Raw genomic sequence first — 13,988 nt, forward strand, 5'->3', positions numbered from 1 at the left:
TCTTACTGCTTAAGATCATTATCGGGATGGCCGTTTGAGATAATGGAGCTTTATACAGAGAGCTGCTACTAATCAGCTGGAACTGTCTAATGTCAAACAATGTGAGTCGCCAGTTTGTGCGTGTGTTGAATGATGTTTGTGTGTATATATGCGCCCATAGGAGGAAAGAAATGCTCAGCCTTCACCAAACAGGGCCTGTCTCTCCCCATGTGTTATGCAGCATATAACTCAACACACATCAATAATGTATCACTCACCATATATTCAGAATGTATCAGTGATTTTGCAACATGACCATATTCTTCTCATCTCTTACACACTGCATGGGGAAATTTACAATGTGGATCTATCTCCAGTGTGACTTGCACATCACCATACGGGACACATGCAATATACAGAACTGTGCTTGCAATTGGCTTGACAGGACATCCTCATTTCAAGGCCAGCCCGCATTACTTTTCAACAAGGTACTGAGCTACGATTCTCACATGACATGATTATTTAATCACCTAATTATTAAATCAGACCTATAGCAAAGTACACTCTCAAGTACTGTACAGTGTGTTCTACAGTCAGTTTTGATCAATCTTTCTGTCTAGGATTAAGTGACGTCTTGAAAGAAAAGGCACACTTTGTAAACAGACCTAAAAAAAATCCCCAGAATCAACTGCGATAATTAAATGAAATAAAAATGCACATTTAACATACAGCCTGAGTAATACAAACACAAAAGATAACTGTTGTGCCAGCTGATGCATATCGTGAATTATATTAATGAAGATCACATTTCTTTCTTTCTTTTTTTTTTTTAATGCCTGCATTGCATTGTCAGCGTGCAAACTCAATCAGTTGGTGATGGATACTATTATTGCACAGAGGATTATTGAGGAGCTGCTCACACCTGGAAAACTTAAAAAACAGAGCCTTTTTCACAGCACATATTTTCACACAGCAGGAAACCACAAATGTAATTAATAATAGCAAGGACTCCATTTAGCTTTGCTAGTTTCAGAGCCCTGCCACTGTGTGTGCGCTGGCCTACTCATGCACTTAAAGGCAACAAAGCTCTTGTTAATGTTATTAATTACAGCTGTGCTTTTCCTGCCATGAGTCAAACTGCTTGCTGTGAAAAAGCCCCAAAAACATCACAGGAAACAAACAATTACACTGAAAAACATCCTGCTTTGTTGTTGTCTGTTGGCATACTTCTTGTATCATTTCCTGTTAGTGAAGAGAGCTAATTCTTTAGTAGATTAGTAGCTTGAACACAGCACAATCCATAGGACTAGTAAATAGTGTTGAAGTGGGTCTGTCTCACTGGCTGTGAGTAGTTCTCCACACCTGACGCTAATCAGTCAATCACTTCTAGTTGGAACAACAGCTGTCTGTCCACACCACTCTAAAGAAACCTGGAAACTTGGATTCAGATGATAAATGACTTATTTTACATGCAAAGTTGATTTTGGGGACTTCCTTTGTTTTCTTTTGTTTGTTTGTTTGTTTTTTTTATACTTTAAAGTTTGGCTTAAAACTGCTTGATTTACAAGATGAATGGACTGTAACCATACAAAACAAAGCACTGTCAATACAGTTCACAAAGGTTTTATTGGGTCAGACAGGATTTCAAAGTCAGTTGGCCTGACAGAAATTGGACATGTCATAAAATTATTAAAGGGAAAAATAAAGACACACTTTTCTGTTTTTCTCTTTGGAAATTATGTTTCTTGTGACTTCTGGGTGACCTTTCTCTAATTTCTTGTTTTTTTTTGTGAAACATAAATACTTTTAGCTGTTAATACATCTAAAAACATTTCAAATGAAACAATCTAAGAAGAAAACCACTGTTTTGTGTAACTGCTGACAACGCATGCCCATTTTAAGGCACTACCTGCGATGACGGGTTAGACATTTCTTAATTTTAATGATTGATAAGCCAATGAATAAATTGATCTTGCAGGGTAAGATCAGAGTGAATTGGATCTGATTTTCTCAGTGTGGTTACTGACAGTCATCTCAGACATCCCTTCGTGATGGTTCACCATAGAGACTGGCCTGATCTGAAAGCATGTATAGTTGATTAGCAGCCTGTGTCTCATTCATGTTCCCCAGGTTCAACGATAAAGTCAAGCACATTAAGATTCTGACCAAGGATGGCTGCTTTTACATCGCTGAGAGCCGGCTGTTCAAGACTGTGCTGGTAAGGTTTTTTTTTACTTTGTATGGATTTTTGTGTCCTATGAAGCACTGTAGCTTTAATGAGTATAATCATTTTGACAATACACTACTTTTGCTGCGCTCCCTCGAAATAAACCCCTGCATCCAAGAGGAAATTTTACTGCTGTTTTGCACAATGATAAAAATATGTCTCCTCGTGGTTTATTTCTATATTTGTGTGTGCTGTTACAAAGCCACAGGGACACGTTGTTAGCAACTTCCTGTGGTATTCTATGGCAGCCGCTACTATTAGCTTGTTTCCAGAACTTAAAATGGGCAGATAGAAAGATATTGTGGTTAGTTACTTTGCTCAGGAACACTTGTACACACTTGTACACACACAGTACTGCTTGCTGTATTGTCAAGATCAAACTACCAGCTCTTTTATAACCAACCACATGTCTTTGCATTCATTCCTATACATTTGTATACAATACCATCAAGATTCACTATGTCTTATCGTTGTTTAGACTGCGTTTTGTTTTATTGGGCTTGTTTTACACAGGACTTGGTGGAATACTACAAGCAGTACTCGCTGAAGGAGGGGTTCAGCAGTCTTGACACCACTCTGCAGGTCCCCTATAGGGAACTTTCCAATGGAAACATGCCTCTGGCCATTACCAAGGCTGGCAATGGTGAGTCTGCTTCACAAATATCCAGGTTCCCTAACTGACATCTGTCTGACAGGTGGAAATGCTACCAGTTCAGATCAGATCCTGAAGTCTAAAATAATGGTTGAAAGTAATTCTGAGCATTTGTGTTGGCCTGTTTGGGGCACAGGAGGAGGGTTTTTTTTTTTTTGCTATAACAGTCCAGTTTAGATGGCTTGCAAAGCCTCTCCACAAGAACGGAAACGTCTATTTCCCAGGTCATCAAATAGAAATAACAGAACAAGCTGAGAGCACAAACAGTTTGCTGAAATCCATATCTCACTTGCTATATTTTGTTATCACAAGCGGCTAATGCTTGCCCTCACCTCGAAGAACTGTGGAAAAACGTCCCATCTTACATTACAAAATCATGCTGACAGAGCATTTGCTTGGTTATTAGACACTCAAGTTAAAACTGTGTCTTGATACCCGAGGCAGGCCTGTCTTTGACGTGTGAAACATGCTAGAAATATTTAGTGCAGCATAATGAGCCAACACGATTCCCTGCGGAACAGCGCAGGGTGGAAGAAGACAGCAGCAGTATTCCTTGCGAGATCTGCCTCTTCAGTTTTGCTCGGTTCATCTTGTTTGTCATGATCTTAATGAAGTCAAATGCAACATTGTTTGCACGTGTGTAATAAGTTTATCTCGTTATGACATGGGATCCAGATCCCTAGTATGGAAATGAAATGTTTGCTACTACCAGTACATTTTGCCGGTGCTTAGTTCAATGATGCAAGATGCCATACAATTAAAAAAAAACCTAAACATTTTGTCTCAAATTGGCTCCACAATAACTCAGTTGCAATAATTATTTTGTGTCCTTTAATTTTTTTTAAGATGTCACGGATTGTGATTTGTCATGTTTCGAGTTATTCACCCTAAGTGATGAATCAAAAGGTGTTGAAATTCACACAGTCAAATGATGCGTTACTGTCAGTGCACATTCAACCTCAATTATACTTACTCTGTATTGTTTTTGTGGAGCTGTTTCACACGATCTTCATCAGCAGATGGAGTTTGCGCAGTTTGTAGGCGTCAGACAATTTCCATTTTTTTCTTTACACGTGATTTAACCAGCACTGACCCTCCGTGTGGTTATTGTAGGTTATCTGATAAATGTTATGCATATTATGTGGCAACCCCTATCCATTCGGGTCAAACTAACATGACGTTATATGACTAAAATGCACTAAGCTTTCACAGGGTCAGAATAAAACATGCACTCAGTATTATTGTATTGTTAAGGGCCCATCCCGTGAGAGGTTAAGTGGCATCTCTGATTCCAACCTGCCGACACTAACAGGCATGAATAAATGCATTCTTGTGCTTACCTTAAACAAGCCCAGTCGCTGCGTCATGAGTGGCCCTCAGAGACAGAAGCAGATGCTCGTTCGCTCTCTGCAAGCATGCGAGGTAGAAAGGGGTCTTGAGGAAGAAGAGGGAGGGGGAGGGAGGGGGAGGGAGGGAGAGAGATTTAAAGCAGGGAGGGCAGGAAGAAGAAGAGAGGCATGAAGAGGTGGGAATGATAAGAGGGCTGAGGAAGAGGAGAGCAGGAAAGCAAGACATTGACATGAGGAAGAGTGAGAGAGATGGGAGAGAATAAAGAAAAGGAAAGAGATTGAATGAAAAGAAAAAGAAAGACCCCCTTCAGGAAAAGCTTGATACATATCATAGCATAAAGACTAGAGACAGGGGAAACAGTTAGCCTTGATTTGCACCTGAAAACTCACTAGTTTTAGCTCAAAATATCTCATTTGTAGTGTTAAAAAAAACAATTTGTGTTTTTGCAGGGTCGGCGTTCTGGCCAACATCTTCTATCATGATGTATGTAATTTTCTATCAAGTTAATATATCTTGGGGAATATATGTATGATATATATATGATATATAAATCATTGTATAGTCATTATTATGTAAAGTAAATTGCAAAATGGTTTAAAACAACTATACTGCAACAGATATGCAATGGAGGCGCATTATCGCTACCAACTGTTGACGTCAGGTCAGGTGGGAGCAAGGTACGAACTCCTGCTGAACAAATCATGTGACCTTGTGAGCTAGACACTGAAGCCGTTTTCTTATTTGAACTCAAACAAATGACAAAATCCTCAGAATCAGGTCATTGTCCAGAGTTGTCCGTTCACACATGTTGCACATTTGTCCGTGAGGTGTTTTCACGTCCTGGCCACACGTACGTGTTTAATTTAGGTGAGGTGTGGTGCTTGGGTAGAGCGTGCAGGAAGAGGACTGACTTGTAATGATTATTGGATTTGCGTTGATATCATTACTACATGTATTTGGACGTATCTACAATGTCAACAAAAGAGCGGAAAGCAATTTCAGAGCTGCACTCTGTGATGTCAACAATGCGCCCACTCGCTGGCTGTGTAGCAGGGCGGCGGTGCATACACTGAATGACAGCGTGTAAATACAGCTTAAGGGATAGCTCATGCAGTGGAAATGGTATTGCCAAATCTCTACTGGTGTACATATTCCTAATGTTGCACCATATATATCGTCACACTGCCCAACCCAAGAAGGGTGCTGCTCCCAGACAAAAAATGCTCAAGAGTGATATCAGTCACTCTTGGCAAGAAAACAAATATGTGTCTCACAAAATGTTGAACTATACCTTTAAAAATGCAGCAAGCTGTACAGATTACATTTACAACCTCCAGGTGTGATCTGTCTGATGCAATCATACTCTGCATTTGCACTCTGAACTGATATGTGTTTTTCCTCACACAGATAAGATATGCAGATGGCATGCTAATACCAAGCGTAAATGGGTTAAAAGAGAGACACAAGGTACAAAGGGACGATATGGGGTAAGAGTGATGAGGTAGAACAAAAGACAAAAGGGGGAGTGAGAGAGACAGTGAGTGAAGGAAATAGAAAGGAGCCTCGGCAGCTCACCAGGCTTGGCAGAGAGGTCCCAGTTAGGGCCCAATGCCCCAGGCAAGCACCAGGAGCCTGCTACTCCAAACGTCACACTCTGCACGCTGCTCAGCTCTGAGATGGCTTCACAATTTTCCTGACAGGACATGACATTTCACTTGGGCTGGCAGCAGAGAAAACTGTGTGACAGCCGCCTGCTGACATGCTCCTGGGGGATACCCCTGGTCCAACTGAGGGACTGCGCCTGTTTCCACATAAATTGGGAAAAGTTTGCAAATATGATCTGATGTAAAGGAGCAGAAAGCAGCTGGAGGTAAACTGTCGTAACTTAAAGAGAGATGTACATGAAAACAACCACAGCCGCTGCAACGGCAGCCGAGGCAAGCAGATGAACGCTGGAACAAAGTCAAAGTTAGCCCTTTGTGTCTGTTCGGATGTAAAATTCTGCTACATCCTTGTCCCTCTGCCTCCTTTGGAAGCGTCGGTCTCCCAGCGCATCAGGCTTCAAAGCAGCTCTGCAAGAGGCATGTTTGTGCATCGCTGCCATTCAACGCGCTTCCTTCTGTGAGAAAGCCTTGACAGACCTGCCGTTGCCTCAGTGCATTCTGGGATAGATTATTATTGCCTTAAGTCGTCCACCCCCATAGACAGACTTAGTGTGGGCACCGCGTTCTCTGTCTGGTAAACAGCCTCCGTGGAAAGACAGATGTCATGCCAAAACAAAAAAAAAAACAACAACAACAAAAAAAAAACACACACACAAAATGGTTTGGATCTCAAAACAGACACCTCATAGCAAAGAAAACAGAACGCAAGTCTGAGTAAACAATCACAAGATGAAGAACTGCTGAAAAACCATCAGAACTCTGCAGTAATTTGTTTGGAAAAACCCCAGCCAGCGTCTTTAATTAAGTCTGACTGAGTGCTTTTCGCCTGTGAATGTTAGGACTGGGAAATAATTAAAAATATCTTGTATTGTCTGTCAGGCGGATCATTTTCGTATCACTGTTCTCAGTCTATGCAGTTATATTATCTTAAATAAATAATGATAAGTGAATATTATTCAGAATCTCAGTCGAAATATTTCTAGTATCAAATGCTAATGCTAGGTTATGCTTGTATGACTAGCAGATGTACAGTATATTTATGCATGTGCACATTCAATATGGGCCTTTTAGTTCTGTGTATACTTCCTGCAGGTGTGTGTGTGTAGTTGTTTGTGTGCACACTGGTCAGACAAACAGTTGACACATATTGGCCTGCATTTACTTATCTCTGTGGGGGAGAGGAGGAAGGCGCGGCACCATATTGTTGTAATGACAGGAGGTGGTTTTCTCAGTGTGAGGGTCTGCTGGCTCAGATGGGATTTCATGTGGGAGCAGAGGTTGTTGGCTCTGCGACGTGGATTCCCAGCCGTTGCCTTGTCAGGGCGCCGTGCTGTGCCCAGACGTATACTTACATCCATGCTGCTGCTTTGGCTCACCTGGTCTGGAGCGCATGAGGTTGTTTTTGCTGATTATTATGCAGTATGACCTGGGGAAGGTTGTAGAAGCTATACTACATGGCAAACGTATGTAGACAGTTGAACACCTGATCTTTACACGTGTGTGAGTCTTGAACGTCTCATTCAAAAAACATGGGCAACAATACAGTATGCTGCTCCAATGAGTGAGGTCAGCTACCGTTGTAGGACAATAAGCAAGTTCGGATCGAAAGCAGTGGCGTGTTAACACAACACACGGGGGTTGCGTTAATCGTGGTATGTTGCTTCAGGTGCCGGTGGGATCATTTAAAAGCACAATTCAGGAATTCCAGTTTGAGTAACAGTTTGTATTACAAAGTAGAGGTCCAAAAACGACCTTGAAATGTACTACCCTGAACCGACCTGGACCCGTCTGTTATTTTAACGCTGGAACCTGGACCCATATAGAACAAGAGAGATTGGACCCAAACTTGGATGGGAGACATGGACCCAATCAGCACTGATTTCACAGCAGATTGCTATGATCAAGTTGATGTAAATACACGTTGTCAAGACAAAACTCCACGTGTTAGGTCATGCAACGTTAAAAGCCTTCTGCCCTGTGCCTGGCTGTGATGCGTAATCCATCCTCCCCGCCAAGAAAGTTGGTAAAATACATCCAGGTTTTCTGTTGTCTTCTCTTACTGATTGAAACAGCATCGCTAATCCTCCACGTTATTTTAGCTTAAAAGCCCACTTGCTGTCATGATGATGGATGACAAACGCGACTTGTTTAGAATCAGCTTTGCGGTTTTGTTGCATTGAGCATAATGAAGATAACTGTGGCTGTTTGCCCTTTTCAACTACAATAACAAGCGCTCGTTTGTTGCAGCAGCTGCTTTTGTTAGCATTGCTTATTTGGTATCATCTGCGCTCTCCAAGATGAGCCCGTTCTGGTTTTTTTTCACCTTTTTTTCCGGCTGCACCTTCTCATCCCAAAGTTACAAAGTTGCAAGTTGCAAAACACACAAAAACACACCCACGCTTGTGCACACAAACACACACACACACACACACACACACACACACACACACACACACACAGCACTGCCTGATCACAGCCAGGTCTTCTCAGATCCACTTTGGTATTAGACATTATGTTAAGCAGACCCAGGACCTCTGGTGATAGAACGCGATCAGTCTTGACCTGAATCAATGAATGAACCCATCCGAACCAGTCCGGGTCCCGAGTCGGGCTTCGGGTCTACAGGTTCAGGTGGATCCACAAATACCTTTTGTTATAAAGCAATCTACCAGTAATGTGTTCTTGCACATACAGTATTTGATTGCTGCAGCCCCTCGTTGGATGACATTGCATCCCGAGGTGTTGGACACGCCTGAGGTCAGGGCTCTGTGCAGGCCAGTCAAGTTTTTCTGCACCAAAATAAGGAAAACAGTTTCTTCTTCTGTGTCCCTCACTTTGTGCAGTGGGATGTATGTTGAAAGAGGACATGTGACAGGTTTTTGATTACTCAGTGCCCACCTCCTTTTGGTTAATATTACATAAAAATCATGTGCTAGGTGAAGTGACAAACTGTCTGATGCTGTCACTGTTTTGCCCTCCACTCTCACTCTTATTTCCCACCCGTCCTTGCTTTTTGCTTGTTCTTTGACTTTGCCAACTTTTCCACTCTCTCTCTCTCTCTCTCTGCTTTACCATCTCTCACACTCTCTTTCTGTCAAACTTGTGTTTACTTTGCTTATGTTCTCTCTTTGCTCCCACTACGGCCTGAACCTCCCCACCACTCGCCCCGTTTCTCTGTAGTTCCTCCTGGCGGCTGCAGCTTTGTTCCTCCCTCTTCCTCGCCTTTCTGGTCAGGTACAGGTACAACTTTTCTACCCTCTTTGTCTCTCGCTTGCAGTATGTGCACATTTCCAGGTTTCCAACGACGAACTCTCGTTTTTCCTGTCTCTGTTAAATAATGTAGTCTAATGATGCCTCTTTTTACGTCGTATTGCACGAACCATACGAGTTTGAATGTGGGGAAAAAACAACCATGTCAGGCTTCTATGATTTCAAAACGGACATATTGCGAGTTTCTGACAGCTGTGATATCTCCCACTTGGCAAAAATAACTGCAGAATTATCAGCAAATGCGTGGCAAAGAGCTGCCAAGCCACCATTACTGGCATTTGCATTTCACTAAAATTCAACAATGACATTCTCAATTCAGCTAATTAAAAGGGGACATACAGTTTTGTTTGTATGGTTTCACTTTTTTAAAGAACCACATCAAATATGTGAATATTTTTTTCACAATGAAAAATGTTAATTAAGGTTTTATATACATATTTTAGGTCTGACTACAAGGCTAGGAATAGCGGTAACCAGCTCGAAATAATAAGTAAATGCTCCCAAGTCGGAATAGTGGGAAGTTTTTCCGTTCTTCTCATTCTGCCGTTGTGGCATTAATTCAGCATAATAGTCTGTGTCTGCCTTTGTGTGCGCTTCCATGTGCATGAGCATACATATGCATGCATGTATGTGTGAGCTTGAGCGTCTGTGTTGGCATGATGTGCCTGTGTGTGCACTGGGGAGTAGATGTATTCCTTTCATCCAGCATATCTTCCCAGTCGTGTCACCTGCATTTCCACAGATAAGGTAAACAAACCTATGCACACCTGTGTTCATGTGTGATATGAGTCCTGACCTACATGTGTAGGAATAACCTTGTGTAACCTGAAGTGCTGATGCAATGTGTGAGCTGTGTTGAAGATTAACTTTTAATAAGATCAACAAATGGCCATGATAGCCCATGACCTGTCATCTCTGCTGTGTGCTGGGCAGCTGTATAAACACTATTTCTCCGCTCTCACCTGTGAACAGGATTTATTCTCTCATCCGTGTTTCTGTGGTTTTGCTTTTACACTTGTGACTCAGGCTCAAGAGACGAGGCTCTTTGCTACGGTATCATCATCACAGTACAGCCATAGTCATTTTACTGTGGATAATACCTGCGAGAAATGTGTTTCATACTCTTGTAAACCTTGTAAAAACTACTCAAAGAAATATAATAGTAATGTACCACTGTAAATTAAAGGTAGATAAACTGGATTTAGTTGAACTGAGTTTGCCCTCTCATTGCCCTTGTAGTCCCAAAAGGCTTATTAGCATTAGAGTCGGTACTGTAGTTTGACAAAATCCTGGCTGAAGGTCCTGCATAGTTTGGAGTGGACCTTGAGTTCATGTTTTTCTTGTCAGTTTGAGGTAAAGTTAAAAGTTAGTCACCAGGCAAGTGCGCCCAAGGTGGCCAACCTAAGAGTTAAGAGGACAACTTTTTGAAAGTATTTCCAAATGCAGAGGAGAAAGTGACTGATGGAGGTGAAAAATTCGCAGAATGACTGTGTGCGACAGATTAGATTGTGAAAAGGAGAATGGGCTTTTTTCATTTCACAGTTAGTGAGTATTTATGTTTTAAGACTAGTTAGGTTACACTATCCAGAGGGATCATCTGTAAACCATTAGAAATAGTTTATATTCTGATGAAATTGTTTTCTGTAGCTTTTGTGAGTGTGACAGTTCGTGGTTGAGCTTTTGAGTACAATGAGATCTCTTTGTCTCAGTGTTTTCTCCCAGGGTGGTGGGTATTGCAGTGGCTCGCTATGACTTCTGCTCCAGAGACACACGAGAGCTCTCCTTGCTGCAGGGAGACATCATCAAGATCTACACCAAGATGTCCAATGGGTGGTGGAAAGGAGAGGTCGACGGCAGGGTAGGTCTGCTGCAGAATCCTGTTATCATTACAAATGTCTCTACTCATTTTATTTCATCTTTACACCTCTATCATACATATTCATATTATTACACATCTGATTGATTGGACTGGTCCCTTTGAGTATCATACTTTTTAATTGCTCTATTGTGGCGTAAAATTCTGCTGTTAATTAAGTTGAGTTGTTAATTTCTCACTCTTCTTGGGGGTATAATTGCCCAAGCAGAGTTTCAGTTGACGTGTTGAACTAAACAATCTTCACATATTTTGGCGTTTACTAATTAAAACTCAGAGAAGTTTTTACAGTGTTATTACTTGACATTTGAGTGCCTGAGTGGTGCAGTTGTGAAAGAATCGTGCAACGTAATTTAGAACAGTTGTTGATGGGAAGCCAGTGAGGGATCATACTTAGTTGGCAGTGGTACATGCATGGAGGGTTGATCTTTGCAGGGAGATCTTTGTGTGCGTCATTACACAACCTCGGTGAAGCTCCTCAAGGCTAGCACCATGTGTAGACCAGGCCATGATGGGATAACAGTGACTGCAGTGTGAGGATGAGTCACCATTCAAAATTGGGAGAAAGAGGGGAAAAATGCCAAAGGTACACAAAAAAATATGTCTAGTATTTGTGCAGGTGAGGGCTGCTGCCTGAATTCTACTCTATTTTCTGCTTCTCAGGTGGGCTGGTTTCCTTCTACCTACGTGGAAGAGGAGGACTGACTGTTCTGTACGAATGATGTCTTTTCGGCGTCCATTCAAAGCTGACCACCTCCAGTGAGTGCCACGCTGCTCAGCCACTCTCCGCGCCCTGCAAGTCAGATCTCTTTGATAAAACCTAGAGACTCGGACTGAAGAGGAAGCGGCAGTGCCCTCAAAAAACCTTCTCCTGCCCTCTGACAGGCTCACAAACAGAGCAGATGCCAAATCACAGATTCCAGGAGCGTCACGCCATATCTCGCCTCTCTGCGGTCCTGTCTGCCCCCACAGCCCACTGGGGAGTGCATGTACTGTGCCCAGATAACCCTAAGCCCTCCCTCCCTGCTCACCTTGTCTTATTATTGATGACTCCATTGGCTGGTGTGAGACTTGCCGTCACTGTCTTCATGTTTCAATACCAGGAAGGCTCAGTCATCCAACTGGAACACAGGTCCTGCTGACGGTGCACTGCCCAGGTACTCCACCAAACTGACATGCAGGAGCTGCAACTGTTGTTGGAACACTATAGCCCTCTTGGTTGCTTGGACTTTTGTTTTTAACTTTCTATCTGAGACCCATTTTATTTTTCAAATTTTCAATCACCGGACGGATACAAACAATGTGATATTTAAATGCAATAGCTGAATCGTGGTTTGGCGCCTTCGAAAAAAGGGTGGAAAGATTGCACCGCAGCGTGAAGGACTGATCTGTCATCCACATGTCATGCGTTTGCAGTCTATTATGACTATAAGTCTTGTGGAGCGAGAAGTGATTCGGCCACATCATGACAGGAAACCACATGTGGAGAAAAAGCAGTTGATGATGTGGTTGTGAAAGGGGTTGAACTGCACAACTGAAATAGCCATGTCTCTAAGCTTTCCTCTTCTCTTCTTTTACATCGCTGTTTGTTTGAATCACCACCTCAACTTTAAGTACCATCTTCATGAAGCATTAGATTGGTGCTAAAATTGTAAAATTCATTGTTCCCGCCCAAATATACAGCAATAGTTCGGCATTTTGGGCATTTTGGCACTCTCATACTAGTCTGCTCAATATAAAGCTACAGCTGGTTAGCTTAGCTTATCGTAATGCCTGAAAACAGTGGAGAACAGCTAGCCTGGCCTTCCCTAAAGTGCACTAATGCACATGTTACATCTTGTTTGTTTAATTCGTGACAAAACCTAATTCTTCAAATTCCTCTCCATTTGTGGTTTAATGAGGAACTTTTGATCATTAGAGGAATCCACCCACCAGGGAGGAGGATTTTGTTACTGTCAAACAGAGCCAGGCTAGCTGTTTGCTCCATATTCCAGTCTGTGTGCTAAGCTAAACTAACCACCTACTGGCTGTAGTTTCATAATTAGGGGACCAAGTTGAAAGTGCTGTCAATCTTCTCAAGGAAGCAAATCATTTTATTTCCCAAAATGTTGATTTGAGCCAGAACTGACTGGACTCACGTCTGGATCCATGAGAGTGAGTACGGTGAATCATTTAAAGGAAGAAGCAACACACACTGGGATAATGTTTCACAATGTTAAATGGCACTAAGGGGAAAAAAAGATATCCAGATCTCATGTTTGGCTTTGGACATGTCAAGTCATCAAAGAGAAAAAATATGCACAAAAGGAATTACAAAGTCAAATAAGTCTGAAAAGTGCATGTGTTGTAGGTCCGTACTTCACTGTGAGCTCCTTCATCTTTTGATCATTCACTGTGGAAACCGGAGAGCCATTTTACATTCCACAGATTTTGTGTTTACCTCAACTCTTTTTGGTTTCAGAATGAATGATTCAAGGGTGATGTAACAGCTGTTCACTGTAGAGCAAGGTAGCACAAGGGCGTTAAGTGATGCTGTTTTCCTTCAAACGTTAACATCCCGCTAACCATGTGTGTGACATCAATATTTAATAAAAGAATACTCTTTGAATTGTATTTCTGAAATTTGATAGGCTATTTTTCCCCTCTTCAGACAAATGTAACATTGCAGGAACAAAGCCTTTCCAGTTGCATCACAAATCACAGCCGTGTCTGACGCGGCGGAGGAGGTGCAGTGGAGGGGCTGCCTGTGCTCAAACAGTGGCTAAACAAACAATGGAAAAAAGAGACGCCTGGAAACAGTTGTGGTATAGGAACACGTAAGTTCAGTCAAAGTCCATGTTTCCTTTGTGCATCTCTGACAGTCTCACCAAATTTGCAACAAGCAAGCTGCTATTTGCAACACGGGATCCTTCCTATTGTTAGTTTTGTCACATTTCTCTAAATAAAACAAACACCATACCTGCGACCCAGGGA

The 13,988-nt window shown here is 42.1% G+C and overlaps 1 protein-coding gene across 2 annotated transcripts in view; it reads left to right on the forward strand.

Annotated features, from left to right (window-relative positions):
- LOC121614687 (guanine nucleotide exchange factor VAV3-like) overlaps positions 1–13,988 on the forward strand; it is a 52,424-nt gene extending 38,436 nt beyond the window's left edge. For both annotated transcript variants that reach the window (XM_041948684.1, XM_041948685.1), the window contains exons 24-27: positions 2,110–2,197; positions 2,720–2,849; positions 10,852–11,000; positions 11,679–13,988. In XM_041948684.1, the coding sequence (XP_041804618.1) occupies positions 2,110–2,197; positions 2,720–2,849; positions 10,852–11,000; positions 11,679–11,720 (409 nt within the window). In that variant the 3' untranslated portion in view covers positions 11,721–13,988. The remainder of the gene's footprint in view (positions 1–2,109; positions 2,198–2,719; positions 2,850–10,851; positions 11,001–11,678) is intronic.

Source organism: Chelmon rostratus, chromosome 12 (assembly GCF_017976325.1).
Source record: "Chelmon rostratus isolate fCheRos1 chromosome 12, fCheRos1.pri, whole genome shotgun sequence".
NCBI classification, from domain to species: Eukaryota; Metazoa; Chordata; class Actinopteri; order Chaetodontiformes; family Chaetodontidae; genus Chelmon; species Chelmon rostratus.